The sequence below is a fragment of the Charadrius vociferus genome, unplaced genomic scaffold (genome assembly GCF_000708025.1).
Source record: "Charadrius vociferus isolate BGI_N301 unplaced genomic scaffold, ASM70802v2 scaffold549, whole genome shotgun sequence".
Lineage (NCBI taxonomy): Eukaryota > Metazoa > Chordata > Aves > Charadriiformes > Charadriidae > Charadrius > Charadrius vociferus.
The window spans coordinates 494,587-509,709 of NW_009650103.1; the positions used below are offsets into that span (position 1 = coordinate 494,587).

Consider the following 15,123-nt stretch of genomic DNA (forward strand, 5'->3'; position numbering starts at 1 on the left):
TCTTCTGCTCTTTCTTCTCCCATTCATCTCTCTTCCTATCTGTCACTCAGTCTTCTCTGCCCCCCCAACTCTCTCTCTATTGCTTCCTCCTCCCCCATCGACATCCTCTTCCTCTGCAGCAGAGGCAGTTCTCTGATGCCCTCTCCTCTTGGTGGTCCTACCTCTTCCATCACTGGTCTTGTGCTTTATGTTCATGCAAAGCTGAGACTTTCCATGATTCACCCGCTTGTTACAGCAGGGAGGACCATGGCCATTAGTCTCCTGGGTATGGGACGCCAGAAGCTAGTCCTTGGAAGGTTTTTGGCTGGCGGCTTTGAAGCCAGTGGCTTTGCAGTGTCCTGTTGAGCAAGCGCTGCAGTGGGAAGGGTGTTCAACCCTTCTTGCCTATGGAGAACTGCCCTAAGTCAACAAACTGGTTCAGACCCTACAGTTTGTATTTAGCAGAGTGAACCTCAGAAGATGCTCCTGTCCTTTGCTGGGCTTTAATGGTAGGTCAAGGAAATGGTTAACAGAAAAAAAACATCAGAAAGGACCGAGCTGGTTTTTCTTCCCCAGGTGAAAAGCTTGAGATGCCAAGACCCGAGACAGCACGGTCTGGCTGCCTCTGTGGTTTGACAAAAGCAGCTTTTAAGATGTTGCAGCAAAGTGATATGCCTATGAGCAAGACCCCTGCTAATTAATTGCTGTTCGGTCCCGCATTGTGTATCTGTTTGATCTTCTGCTGGTATCAGAGCTGACGGCGTCCTGCTTCCAGTGACCGGGCTTCTTCTTGTTTTTTCCAGGTGCAGCTGCAGGCTCAGCCTTTGGCAGTAAGTAAAAACATAACTGAAATGCTGGCATTTAACACCCCGGTGCATGGTCCTTGCGGATGTCACTAGGAAAAAAAAAAAATAATGGTTATTTTCTGTCCATTATCATTTTCCAGGCAATAAGTCTTCCCTAATTGTGCCTCATTTTCCGTCCTGTCAAAGAGTCTTATATTTTCTTCCTTTGACTTCAGTAGCCTCATTTTGCCTCTTCCTCTGGCATGGTTTCCCCCCATGAGGTTCGTTAGAATGGCAGCCGGAAAGGAAATAAAAAAAGACTCTTCAAAACCACCAGTGCTTGCTGTGAACTTCCCCCCCCCAAACCCCCCCAGTATTGCAGACTTCTGCTCTGAGAAGGAGCTGGGTTTGAATCATTTGGCATAGCATCCAGTCTGGGTCACCTTGGGCTATCGATAAAAAAACATATATAGAGTGTGTGTAAATCTGTATGTACACGTGTACGTATATGAACATATGCCTATGAAGTGTCGGCAGCAAAGACGGTGGAGCTCAGCGGGGATTTCTATTGAGAGACTGGTGGTATGATAAGACTCCTTATTTAACAAAGCTGGAGGTAGTTTGATATCAAAGACCCCTGAGTTTTGGGTAAGCAGAAGCCTGGGTTTGAATTTTGTGGCTCAGAATTACCCTCCAGAAGAAACAAATCAGAGAGCTGAATGAATAATGAATTCTTTGGTTTGCAGGCAAGTAGAAAGAATTGGAGGAGAAATAGTTTCGGAGAAATGCAAATGCAATTAAGAAAATGCACCTAATTGAAAAGTGGAGGATGGTTTTTCTGAGTAAATGAAGCATATTTAGATTTTAAGCAGTTAAATTTAAATGCTTAGAAATTTCAAATAAAAATTAAAAGTCTCCCTTAAGTAATTTAGGATTAAAACCATTAACTGTTTTAGCAGTCCAAAATATTCTTTGCTTTTCTGGTCAAAACCATTCTGATAACTCTTTTTTCCCCCCCTTAACAGAGCTCGGCATCCTCAGTGCTTTGTTTCACTGGAAAATGTTTCCCATCAAAATTTTCTGCTCGGGAGAAGCTGGGGGGGTGCTGGGAGCGATGCGCAGGAGGTGGACAGGAGGGATTTGTGTCCAAGGCCAGTTAAGGAGAGATTATTTAGCCTGCATAGAAGACTAGAAGTGACCTAAATTAAGTATTTAAACTAGCTCAGGGCTATTATGAAATTAAGCATGATAATCTGCATGAGGCAGTTGGACAAACAAGGACAGGAGGGCAGCAGGTGTAAGTTAAGTAGGCATTTGTGTTCCGAGCGTTATTTTAGTTCGGGCTGTTGTGGCGAGCGCGGTGGGGTGGGCACCGCACCGGGGATCGCTCCTGCGCAGCTCCGCGGGGGCTCGCTGAGCTTAAGCCATCGATTAATTCGCCTTGCTGAGCGAAGGGTGCCAGTGGAAATTCATACCTGCCATTGGCACGGGTTGGTTTTGCTGGTGGCGGGTAGTTCGCTGCCTGTGGGGTGGCAGAAGGGACTGGTGCTGTTGATGGAGCCGGGGCAGGCAGGGCTCTGCCCGCGGGCACGTAGATGTCAGGCAGCAGAATGCCACCTCCCGACAGGGCGGGCTGGGGGCTCCTCTGCACCTCCCGCCTGCTCTCCACCCCATCTCTGCCCAGGTGTGCTTTCATTTCCCTTTTTTAGCTTAATTGGCAATTAGTTTACGATAGAGCTGTAAGTATTTAAGCCAATATCTGCCCCAACAGAGTAAGCTGATACGGCCGCAGCCTCTGGCCCCTGCACGCACACACGCTCGCTGCATCCAGCGTCATCGAGCTGCTATCGCCTTAATCCTCTCGGTGCCCCAGTTGTAAGCGCGCTGAGAAATCGGTCACCAGTTCAGCCCCAGCAGCGGCAGCCTCACGGGCGTGCGGGCTGGCAAAGCAACCCTCCATTTTCCCCCAGTAAGTGCCTCCCACCTCTTCTCTTTACTTGCTAGCGTATGAGCGACCGCAGCGGGTTACCACCGCAAAAACCACCACCGCAAAAACCACCACTGCAAAAACCACCACCACAAAAACGCCCACCACCACAACCTCAACCACCACCACAACCACCACCACCACCACCCCCCTCCCTGCCACCACCACCCAGCCAGGTGGGTGCCTCGCTTGGAGGGTCAGGACTCTGCCACCAGGCTCCTTTTTTCTGCTGCTTCCCATCCCGGTTCCGCTGGCAGCGGTGGGGAACGCATGGGGCTGCCGTGTCGGTGGCCTTGGTTATCTGCTCTGTAGGATGATAAAGGGACATGGATAAAAATCACTCTGACTCAGTTCACATTCCCCCAACCTCTGGGCAGTCTTGGTTTGCTTTTGTCCCTATTCAGTCCAAAGACACTTTGACATGCGTAACACAGGCTGGGAGCAAGCATCACGGTCCCTAGAAGCAGGGAGCCAACCACAACAGGTCCACTCCAAAGCCCAGAGACAGCCACGTCATGGGTTGACATCCTCCCTCATCTGCTGATCTCACTCTCCTGTCACTCTGTTATCATCAGGGCAGCAAGAAGTGAAGCCAGCATTGGATGCGGGGGAAGCAATGCTTTTCCCTTTTTTTCTCTCCATTTTGTGTTTTTTTTTTTTAAAAAGAAAAGTTTTTCAAAATCCATCCTTCCTAGAGCCACTTGGCACCATTGTCCTGCACAAGGCTGGTGCGGCTGCAAGAGATGCTCTCTTACAGCTCCCTCACATGCGCAGCAGGGAAGCAATGAAGGCTTTAATGTCCCACCGTAAAATTAAACCACATGCCCAGTCTTGCCTGGCTGGAAGGAGCAAAGACTTGTACCCCATCCTGCTCTATCCCCGACCTCTGGATACCAGAGCAGGCAGGAGGAGAGTTGCCCCCGGTGAACTCACTGGGTGCTGCTCCCAGCACGTGATGGGGAGGGCTGCTGCTGCTCTGACCCACCAGCCGGTTGCGCAGATGGGGAAGCTTCCCCATGAAGGAAGCCGCCGGGGAGGGCTGCTGCCACCTCCTACGACTCACCGGCAGTCTTAGAGCAGCCCAGGGACAGTCAGGTCAAGGGAGAAGTTGGCTCTGCCCTTGGTGGCTCTGCCAGTCCTGCAGCAAGTCCCTGTGGCCAGACCCAAGGGCGTAACGCAGACTGGCTGCATCTTCACGGGCAGCGCCGCACTTGAACATTACCGAGGCGGCCGCTGTACAAGCAGCCGGGGAGCGTGCGGGGCTGGAGCTCACACACGCGCCAGAAACACCCTTTCCTAATTTCTAAAATCCCCCCGTGGAGGAAAACTTTTGTCCTTTTTACGGGGGTTCCTCCTTCCCTCTCCCCGTGAACAAGGAGACAGCGTTTTCGCTTGTCTTTTGGAAATGAGCAGATAAAACTTAACAGCAGGACATTTTTTTTAAGCTTCTCATGGGGGAATTAGACACGCATTCCTCCCCTTGCCATGCTTTCTGGGCCTGATATTTCCCAGGAGGACGTTTTACACCCACAGTATGTTAGTAACAGTCTGTCTGGGGGAGCTGCCAGAAGCCAGTCAAAGGGATGAGGAAACTTGATTGCATGTTTATGCAAATATAGATATATTCATGGAAGTACCCTGCTCGAGTAGTTAATCAGGAAGCCGAGGGTTCAGCTGGGCAAAAGAGCGCAAGTCTCTGGTCTGTCAAGAAGTGTTCCTCACCCAGGTCCGTGTTGTACGTGTGCAGGAGGCGGCTGAGCCACCAGCCCTGCCCAGAGCTCGCACCATCGCCGTGGCCCCAGCAGTGACGGGGGATCACATCTACATCTGCACCACGTGCTTGGGGTCGTTTGATTTTTATCCATGCTCGCCCATAGCAATATTTTAGGTCTGTTTTTTCGCAAGCGCTGCGTCCGTGTGGGTGGTGTGCTTAGTGTCTATCTTGTGTATGATTTGCAGTGCTCTGCCTCGCTTGGGTCGTACAGCCGGGACGGGCGGGATGGCGTCTGTGTGGGGTCCGGGGGTGGTGGGGGTAGTCTCTCCTGCCAAACTGCTCTGAGGGACCTGGGAAACATCGTGCAACTCAAGATTTATTCCTTCTCCAAAACCTGCTTCCTGGGCAGAGAAAATGTTGTTATAGTGCTTTCATTAACTGATGGCAAGGGACTAAATAAATAAATATCTCACAGCCCAGCCATCGCTTCTCTGGCTTGACAGGGGCAGGGCTGAGCTCTGAGCTCCTCGCCTCCACCTAGACCCCCTGTCCATGTTTCTGCAGTCTCATCCTGGAATTCTGTGCCTGGGGATGGAGACAGTCCCTGGAGGAGCTGCTCCAAATAAGGAGGTAGTCAGAGCCACCCCTTTGCAAGGGGGGATCAAGGCACGGCCTAATTCTGATCTGCTTTTGACCAGAGATGTTCCTCCCACTCCGGTCCTGCAAAATGTAAAGTACTTCTTTAAATACCATGACATCCCCAAGGGGCTGTGAATCTAACTCACCTGGACCTCGAGGGAAACACCTTGTTAAAGAGATGACCCTTCGAGCTCTTGGTAAGATGCCCGTTTGCAGGAGACTCAATAACCCCAAACTGGGTCAGAGTCCCGAAGTGAGATACTCTGTCATTACCTCCCTTCTGAATTTGAGAACCGTTAAACGAATCCCTCCTTGCTTTAAAGCCAGCTCAGCCAGAGACAGACATTTTAAAAAAAAAGTCCCTTAGAGCCCTGCCCCATCCCTGTGCCATTTCACCCTCTAATTTACACACTGTCTTCTGCCCTCTTAATTTCTGCTTCCCACCATAAGCAGCCGTCATCAGACCAGCCTCTGAGCTCCCTGCCTCTGTGCCTGGGAGAGAGACAGAGAAAAAAACAGGTATTTAAAGCCAGATCGATGTGTTTTTCCCTTCTCCTTCATGCCTCCGCACACTAGTGGGTAGCAGCAAGGCAGAAAGCAACGTAGCACGTAGGCTAGAGGAGTAGATTAGATTTGAGTTGTCTCTGGATTGCATGGATCTGCTAGACATCTGCTTCCTTTGGCTGCTCGTGGTGTTTTCCGTGGTCAAGGTGGAGCTGTGGTCATGTTTGTAGGATGCTTTTGTACCCGGTCGCCTGTTGTGTGGTGAGAGGGGGGAGAAGAATGAGTTTATGAGCACGGTCTGTGGTCTGAAGGCAGTCGAGGCTGCCAAAATGGGTGGAAGGAAGGGAAATCACTGAGTTACCCTAAGGAGGATGAATTAAGTGCTATTCTCATTTGCCTTCTGCAGTTCTGTTATTTCAAAACCTTCCTTGAAGCCTGTCAAATTCATCCTTGCCATTTGTTACATTTTTCCCACATTCAAAATAAGCAAAAAAAAAAAGCTGCTTTTTTTTTTTTCTGCCTCTACTTACCCCCCCCCCTCGTTGGTAAGCCAGCAGTTTCAGCAGCGCCAGTTCACCTCTGGGAAAAACAAAACCAACTTGAGCCCTACTTGATGGTTAAGAGCTCCAACAGAAAGACAGCACCAAAAGCCTGGATTTGTGTAGGTCCTGCAGAAACGGGACCCCATGTTTATGTTTTGAGAAGGAGTTTTCCAGGGTCCTTGCCCACTACTCCAGCGCTGTTTGCCCCGATTGTCTTTGCTGTAAAGCGTGACTTCTTGGTTCAATTTATTCTACTTCCCTAGAAACCCACCAAGACCAGCAGGGGCCGATCCAAGCCTCCAAAATAAGAGCTGCCCAGCGCTTCCCGTTTGTATGAACTGGGTCTGGGGGTGAAACATGTCTCTCCCCCCTCCTGAACTGTAAAACTGTCCATTAATGTCCCAGAGCTACAAGGGAAAGGTTCTCAGGATAATGAGCATTAATAATTTTCCTGGCTCTGTAAACGCGATTGAGTGGAGGTGTATGTGAATGACTAAAAAGCAAAATGCCTTCAGGGCTGTTTTTTATTGTGACTCTAATTAAACCCTTGCCAATTTGCACAGGGCTTTTTTCATATTCTCTTTAACACCATATTAATATCAATTGATTTCCAGTTTCCAGCTGAAAAGGACAATGTCTATCACCTTCTCTTAGAGCTTGTCATTAAAAAAATATAATCTTTTTTTTTTTTTCTGTTTTATTCTGCATTGTTTATCATCCCCTTGACGAGGCTGGGAAATCACATTTCTCTCCTACTCGGGTTTGTCCTTTGAAACTTGGCAAGGATGGAGAGATTTTTTTTTCCTCCTCCTCCTTATGTTACCCAACTGGAGCTTGAAATTAATAATATGGCTTTTAAAATTTCATTCCTTGGTTTGTTTTCTAGCAAACCTGAAGATTGTCACCAATATTGAGGAGACGGGGAGGGGTACGGAGCCAGTGGGGGTGAGGGTTCGCAGGGAAATCAAACAAGTCAGCTATACATTTCTTGCTGGTTTAATGTCTCTGCAGTGGCTTGCAAATTCTTTAAACTGGTATTTCCGAGGGAAGAGCAGAGCCTGGAGGAGGGCCTAGAAGTTTGGATTAGAAACCAGGACCGGGTGCCTCCATCATAAGACACCGGTGCCAATTCTCAGTCCCACCGTTTCAAAGTGATGCTCCTCAAAGCAGAGGGGTGCAGACCAGTCGCCAAAGTCCTCATGCAAACACACGAGCAAAACGCCGTGTGTTCAGCGGGGCTGAGAACGGGCAGCTCAGCACACCGCTGCCCTCCTGCCCTTTTGCATCCCAAGAGCATCCCGGCCCCTCCAGAGCCCCAGGACACACCAGCTCCCCAATACCATCCAGCAGGCGTGAAAACCTGGGCGGCACAGGGTTGGGTTGGGTTTGTCCTCCAAAGCTCTGACCCTCCATCAGAGCTCCTCCCTGGTTGTCAGCTCCTCCCATCACACCCAGTAACACAGCTCTCCTCTTTGATCACTGCAAGACTACACCAGCTTGTCGGCGGCTGCCCCGCTGCAGGTGGGCTCTCCCCCGGCCAAGGCTGGTCCCGGAGCAGAAGGTAGGAGACACGTGGCTGAGTTGGGTCCTGCCCAGAGTACCAGCTCCCGATGCTCAGCGAACGCTTTAGTTTCTAGTTCTGCATCTCTGCTTTCCATGCATCTCTCTCCTCCTCCCGCCTGGGAAAAAGCTCAGGGTTTGTCTGTGCCCGACACGCAGCTGGGAATGTGGTGAGGCTGGATTGAGCCTCAGGGTTTAGTCGTACACATGAAATATGAGGATGGTAAGCAGTAGAAGAGATTGTTCACAGCTTGCTGCTGGGGTGAACAGAGAGGATCATGGAAATCCTGTTGTCTCCCGAGACCGGAGTCTGTTTGTAGAACAGAATAACTTTGTAAATAGATAGGCCTGTGTCGTTTGTAGCATAGATGCCTTCTTATGTATTTCCTTGCTTCAGGTCTCCTGCGTGACTGCCTAAGGTGAGCTGCTCCTGGTGGGAACCTTGGGAGGCTTCACGCTGGCTGGTGAGGCTGAAGTTTCTCCTCCTCAGGGTTCCCACCAGTGCACATGCTTGCCCATTGGTGCTCAGCTCCCGATTCCCATCCGAGATGCCTGTAGCTCACTCCAGCTGTAGACATTAGCATCCCTTCCAGGGCAGAACATAAAGCTGCTGAAGCTGGGCCCAGGACACAACCCAGTGTTTGGAAATACTCAACTGGGGGACAGAAAGTGCTGAAACTGAGGCTTTTTGGAATTGTGTTCTTGGGCCTGTCTCTGGCCTCACAGAGGAACAGAACTGTATTGGGTACAGTGACAGGAGATAGGCCGACACCATGGGCATCAACGCCAGGTGATGCTGACAGTCTGTGCCAAACAATGGGGGCTTCTGAGTCTTGACAGTGGTCTGCAGATGCAGCTTCTCTCCACGCTTGGGCAATGTATTGACCATGTGCCAACAATGGCCCATCCAGCAGCTCCCACACCTTCCCCTCAGGAGTACTTTTTCTGTCTCTCTTCACATTGAAAGACACTAACTTCTAGGAGACTCTGTCTCTTATTGCTGCTTCAACACATCCGCAACCAGATATGACTCCACCACCCCACCCCAGATAGCTGCTTAGAGCTTCCAGTGTCCTTTTGCCACCTTTTTAAGCAAACAAGAGGGGGATCTGTATTAAATCTGATGTTCTCTCTAACTGATGCCACCATAAGCTGTTCAGCGCCCACCAAACACAGCAACACTTGGACCCAAGCCGAAGCCACCAGATCCTCCTGAAAACATTCGAGGTAAGGCCATGCCCATCCCCAGGGACGGGGCAGGACAGCTTTCTCCCCAAAGACAACCCACCCATCCTCGGCATGACCCACCATCATACAATCTGCCCTCCTACTCAGAGGGTCCACCTCAGCTCAGTTCTGCTTAAAAAGATCTCCATGGGGCTGGATGGAGACATGTTTGGGGCTGGGGTGGTTGCAGGGGTCTCCCTGGGCCCCAGGAGAGCCCATGGGCACCTCAGCTGCTTTGGGAAGGGGTTTCTTGGCACAGGGCAAGGGGCACGTACCTTCCCCCCTGCCAAGATTAATTGGGCGAGATTAATTGGGCTGATTGGCTGTGCTGGCCCAACAGGACCAAGCCTCATTGGCTGATCACCCTTCTCCCAACACTCTGTGGAGCCTCCTCACAGCCATGGCCCCCTCATCATGAGGGATAGGTGCAACTGTGGGGGCTTCTCCACAGGGATATGGTCCCCAGGGCCACCTGCAGCAGCCACTGCAGAGATGTGGGGATTCAGGTGCCCTGGGGAGCCATGGAGCTGCTCCTTCCCCTCCGGGCTGCCCCACTTCCCTCACAGCAAGGACAACAGGCCCTGGTACCCCTGCACTGTGCCAGGCTACTGCTGAACACCCGTGAGGAGAGGCCACCATGTTCCGTGCTCTGCCATTGTGCCAGGGGAGGAAGGAGGCCATGGTGGCAGAGCAGGGCCTGGGCACCATGGTGGCCTGTAACAGTTATGGAAGCTGGAGAGGCTGTGTTGGTGGAGCAGGGTCTGGACACTGTGCCAGCACACCATGGGAAGCCATGGAGACCTGAGGAAACCCAAACGCCACAGCAGCATCAGAGGCAGGAGTGGGCCCACTCTGACCATGGTTGAGTCCCAGTGGTGGGGAGAACAGCAACCTCCTGCCATGGCTGTCACTGTGGGAACGTGTTCAAGGCCAGGTTGGATGAGGCTTTGAGCAACCTGGTCTAGTGGAAGGTGTCCCTGCCCATGGCAGGGGGATTGGAACAAGGTGATCTTTAAGGTCCCTTCCAACCCAAACCATTCTATGATTCTGTGTGACTGGCACCGGTGGGATGGAGCCAGCAATGCCCACCCAGCACCTCCCTGAGCACTGCAGCGCTGTGCAAGGGCTGGTGCACCACAAACACTGGTGGGACCCATTTCTAAACACCTTGTGGGGTCTCAGCGCTGCTCAACCTTGCCCCTTACTGGGGCTACGAAAGCACAAAGCTCCCCAAGCACCAAACCCCATTAGCTCGATTTGGAAGAGATGGCCTTTACCCCCAGCGCCCCAGTCATTTGGTGCAGGACAGGGGCCTGCTGGCAGCACAACCCTGAGGAAGCACGGTCCTGGCCGGGGCAGCTCTTTACCCTGATGAAATATCCCAGCCCAACCGTGCTGGGCTGGGCCTGGCAGCCCTCTCCCCACCACAGCACTCAGATATATTTTATTGTCTCGTGTAGCAGCTCCGAAGAGCAAAGCAGGGCGCACAGCACACTCTGCAGGCAAGAGGCACGGGAAGAAGCCAGGTACGTGCTGGTGGGGATGAGCTGGGCTGGAGCAGCGCGTGCTTGCCAGAACCCCTGCCAGATACCATCTCCGTAGCATTTGTCCTCCTAGTGGTACTCCGAGCAGCTTTTTGGGTGCCAGTTGGCATGACCTCCACCAAACTGAGGCCATGGCCAGTAGATTTTTTTTTTTAAGCTCTTTAGACTTGTAGATCCTTAGCCTGAATAACCCGATTCACGCCACCGAACATGCATAATGGGCTAATGTGCAAGTAGTTCCTCAGCCCCCAGCTCTGCACATTGCAATAGTGTGGTGCATTAAGTTTTTCATGCATCAAACTTTGAGGAACGAAGGAGAAGAGAAGAAATGTAGCAGTTACCAGCTGCCTGGTGCAGAAATAGATGCTGGCGCTGCCAGAGCAGTGTTCTTGGCATGGCTCGGCATTGTTCTCGTAGCAGAGCTGCTCGCGGTAGGGTAGGATGCGAAACGGTGCTAAGCAGTGAGAAAAAGCGTGTCTTTGATTTTTCTTAAGCATCCTCAAAGAGCTCAAAACTCATCCGGCTCAAACCAGACTCTGGCCCAGTGGCTCCTATTGAGACATATAAAGGTAAGAGGAGGCAGCGCGGTGCTCCAGGGCTCCTGGTCTTCGCCCAGGTGATGTGGTCCAGCAGCCCCCAACACGGAGAAGACGGGGAGGGTTTGCCTATCTGAGTCATGGTTAGCTGTATGTAGGAGCGCATCCCTAGGGTGAGACAATGCTTGGGAATTGCGTCAGCCAGAAGTATCTGAGCTTAAATTCTTTGGGTATTGGTCAAATAGGTAGTTGTTTCACAGAAGGTCAAGATTACAGCGGACTCAGTTCCTCCTCAGGCAGCTGTGACCCATGGGGAAACCTCTGCCCTGCTCCATCTTCCCTGGTCTTCATTTCATTGACACATCTGCTCCACCAGTCGCATGTGCATGCCAACCCACACCCTTCCCTCCCATCCCTCTGCCATCCTTGAATGTTTAATGCTGGAGCTTGGACCAAAACCCAGCTCCAAGGCTCCCTCCTCCCCTCCAACAGCTGGGGAAGCTCAGACTGGCTGACGCTGTCTCTGCTCGCACTGTCCCCTGCCCGTGCTGGCTGGGACACCTCCTGACCAGGACAGCTTGGCCACGAGGGTACCTTGGCCACGAGACCTTGGCAACTAGGGTACCTCCTCTCCTCCTGTATGATGCTTCTAAACTCCCAGAAAGATCCAGTGCCCTGAATTCAACACTGCGAGGCAGTGACCATCCCAAGTCATGGTAATAAAAAGCAAACACAATAAGCAAGTAATCAAGTGCCCCTGGCTTCCAATTAAGCCTAGATGGTTGTTTTCTGACACGTGCCCACAGCTGGGAGAGATGAGCCCTGAGGACAGGAGCACTGCTTGGCCAAGCGATGGTGAGACATCTCCCCACCCCCCAGCAGCCTTTGCAGGTGTCCCTGGGCCGTGCCAGGCAGCCCTGCTTCAAACCCTCAAACACTTGTCCACCATCTTTTGAAGGACCCCACATAAGCCACGCTTCCTTGCACAGACTCATTTTAACCGTTTAACCTGAGAGTCGCCATACTTCACCACCAGCCCATCGCTTCGGGAGGTACAACAGCAAGGGGCACGCTCAGAAGGGACACAGAGGGCAAAAGGCCAGAGAGGCCACAAGGTTTCATCTGACCACGCAGCAGCTTCAGCTCCACTTCAGCCTTGTCCAGACCCTTCCCATCGCTGGAGTCGGCAAACGCTGCTGCACCCTCTGCCAGCCCCGTCCCACGGGCCTGTCCCCTCCTTGCCACAGCCTTCGGCAGAGCCTTCGCTGGGGCTCTGCACCCCAGCCCAGCTCCCTTGCAGGTCCTGCAGCCCCACCAGAGCCAAACCCAGGCACCAGGCTGGGCTCTGCTCATCGACAAAGCAGCCAGAGCCCCCTGACCCCACTCTGCTCTCTGAGCAACAGCTTCCAGCCCAGTCCCCCCGTGGCACTGAAGAACTGCACCCATCCTGCCCAGCCCAGCCCAGCCCTGCCTTGGCAGCGGCCATTGCATTTGACTGGAGCCGGAGCCTCCTCCAAACCCTCATGGCTCCTCTCCTCCGCCCAGCGTGAGGGAGGGTGGTCCCGGCCCAGCTGCCCAGCTCTCTCCTCCTCTCCGCAGACTGCGAGTGCTACGGCCACTCCCACCGCTGCAGCTACATCGACTTCCTGAACGTGGTGACCTGCGTGAGCTGCAAACACAACACGAGGGGACAGCACTGCCAGCACTGCCGCCTGGGCTTCTACCGCAACAGCTCGGCGGAGCTGGATGACGAGAATGTATGCATAGGTGAGCGCTCCGGCGGCTTCGGGCAGCGTCACCGGGACATGGGTTGGCTTGTGCGGGACCTCGCTCTATGGGGTGGGCTTCAGTTCAGACCCTCTCTGGCAGGTGGTGTGTCCACCTGTATGCTCCCCAAGGACAGCAGCCATTACAGTCTTTGCAGCCCACCAAGGTGTCTCTTCCCTGAAAACAAACCCCAAATAATATCTTTCTAACTTGACACAGAGGCATTGCCCTACCAGGAGATGCTCAGCTCCAAAGGGCGGTGGTCTTTGCACACATGGCTCTTTGTACTGTTGGACCCTCTTGTGAAACCATGCCCTCCCAGCCCCTTGGTCTCTAACAGCCCTCCCGCAGCATGCAGCCAGCCTTTTCCGAAGGCCCCAACGCCTCCCTCGGGGCATTAGTGGGCACAAACAGGCACTAACAGCCCTGTCTTTGGCCAGAATGTAACTGCAACCAGATCGGCTCCATGCACGACCGCTGCAACGAGACTGGCTACTGTGAATGCAAAGAAGGCGCCACGGGGCCCAAGTGCGACGACTGCCTGCCCAACTACTACTGGAGACAGGGCTGCTTCCGTACGTACCCGAGCCAGAGGGACAGCGGGAGGTGTGAGAGGGGCCCAAACGAGAGGGGGGATCCTCAGCACCACCTGCTCAGGTGCCCCGTGATGCTCAGGGTGTAGGGTGAGCAGACTCCAGCCATTCCTCCCAAATCCAAAATAACTTCATAGCTCTGCCCCCAGAGTTTGTAGCCCCCCGCTATGTTCCTCTGGCCTTGGGACTGCTCCAGCACTGCGAGGGCTGGGTAATTTAACCCCTAAGAGCTAGAGAAGAAAGCCAAAATCTTCTCGTTTAAGCTACAGTCAAGGGTTTTAACATAGCCCCGATTAACACCAGCATCCTTCCATCCTTCCCATCTTGCAGCCAATGTTTGCGATGATGAGCTCCTGCTCTGCCAGAACGGCGGCACTTGCTACCAGAACCAGCGCTGCGTCTGCCCCGTGGGCTTCAAGGGGGTCCTGTGCCAGCAGTCCAGGTGCGAAGCCGACAAAAAGGACTGTGACGGTGCCCCCAGCACGCACAGCAGCCTCCGCACCCTCCTCCTCGGGGCGCTCGCCCTCCAGCTGCGCGGCTGGGTGGACCTCTGAAGCCGCAGAGGAGGGAGCCCAGCCCAGGCACGTCACCTGAGGGACCTGGGGAGACTAAGGTAACGGGGTGGCTCTCCCCACCGTCTCCTCTGCCTTCCTTCACGCTAGGACTTGCACAACGTCTTTCGGTCCACTTTCCAAGCAGAGAGGTGCGCAGAAAACCAGGGGCTGACTCCTGCCCACGAACCCATCCCGGCAGCAGCCGGGGTGGCCGCAGCGCAGAGCCGACTGCCGAGCACCGGCGCGGGGACTGCACCAGCCTGTGCCGGGACCGCGGTCCCACAGCCCGGGGGGGGACACGGGGCCCTTCTCTCCACGCAGTGACTCTCCTTCCCTGCTCTGCACAGGGTGACCTGGGGCCGGGGGCCACCGGGGCCCTGGTGCAATAGTGCCGCGAACCAAGGGGTATTTTTTTTATTATTACTTTATTTACTTTGGTATAGGCTGGGGTGTTCTTTTTATTTTTCCTCTTCTTAGTGTCCTGTTTCGAAAGAGCCTGTCATGACAACTCCAGAGCCCCGTAACACAACAGGCAGGGGAAGGGGAGAGAGGGAAGGGGGGACTCTGGTCCATCCTTGCTGCATAGTCCCACGTCCCACCACCAGCCCGGTCTGGCCGTGCACATACTGTTGCCTACAACTCTAGTTGCTGCATTGATTTTGTATCTTCATTGCTGGGTTTTGTTTTCTTGCACTTGCAGAGAAGGCAGGGGCCATTAGGCGTATGGTACGTGAGGAGTGCAGTGTCTTATCCACACATTTCCGTATAGTGTACGGTTCAAATATTTTTTTTGGTAGAGACTTATTTTTGTTTGGATTAAATGTTATAAAAAGAACCACAACTTAAAGGGACATTTTGCCATGAGCATTTGATTCTGGTGTATCCTCCTACAGTAAAGCAACTATCAATGGCTGCTTGATCACCACGTTTTCCTTTTTGTGTGCACAGTTAATTACAGGTAAAGACTTATTTTTTGATTGATAATGTCCTCTTGTGTTTTCTGAGTCACTACCAAGGTGCACCACACAGTGAGGGAGCGGGGAGGGAGAGAGAGAGGATGCCTCATCATTGAGAGCTGTTAATTATTTCTCCTAATTACTTTGCTGAACCTAGGTTAGACTACTAACTGTAGACAATGAACAAAGACTGAGTGATATATTAAGCACTGGTCTTGTGCGGAAAGGCCATTTCC

At 52.8% G+C, this 15,123-nt stretch overlaps 1 protein-coding gene across 1 annotated transcript in view; it reads left to right on the plus strand.

Annotated features, from left to right (window-relative positions):
• NTNG2 (netrin G2) overlaps positions 1-14,121 on the plus strand; it is a 48,822-nt gene extending 34,701 nt beyond the window's left edge. The window contains exons 4-7 of the mRNA XM_009892232.1: positions 783-809; positions 12,617-12,784; positions 13,225-13,359; positions 13,708-14,121. Of these exons, the coding sequence (XP_009890534.1) occupies positions 783-809; positions 12,617-12,784; positions 13,225-13,359; positions 13,708-13,931 (554 nt within the window). The 3' untranslated portion in view covers positions 13,932-14,121. The remainder of the gene's footprint in view (positions 1-782; positions 810-12,616; positions 12,785-13,224; positions 13,360-13,707) is intronic.
• The last annotated feature ends 1,002 nt before the right edge of the window (positions 14,122-15,123 follow it).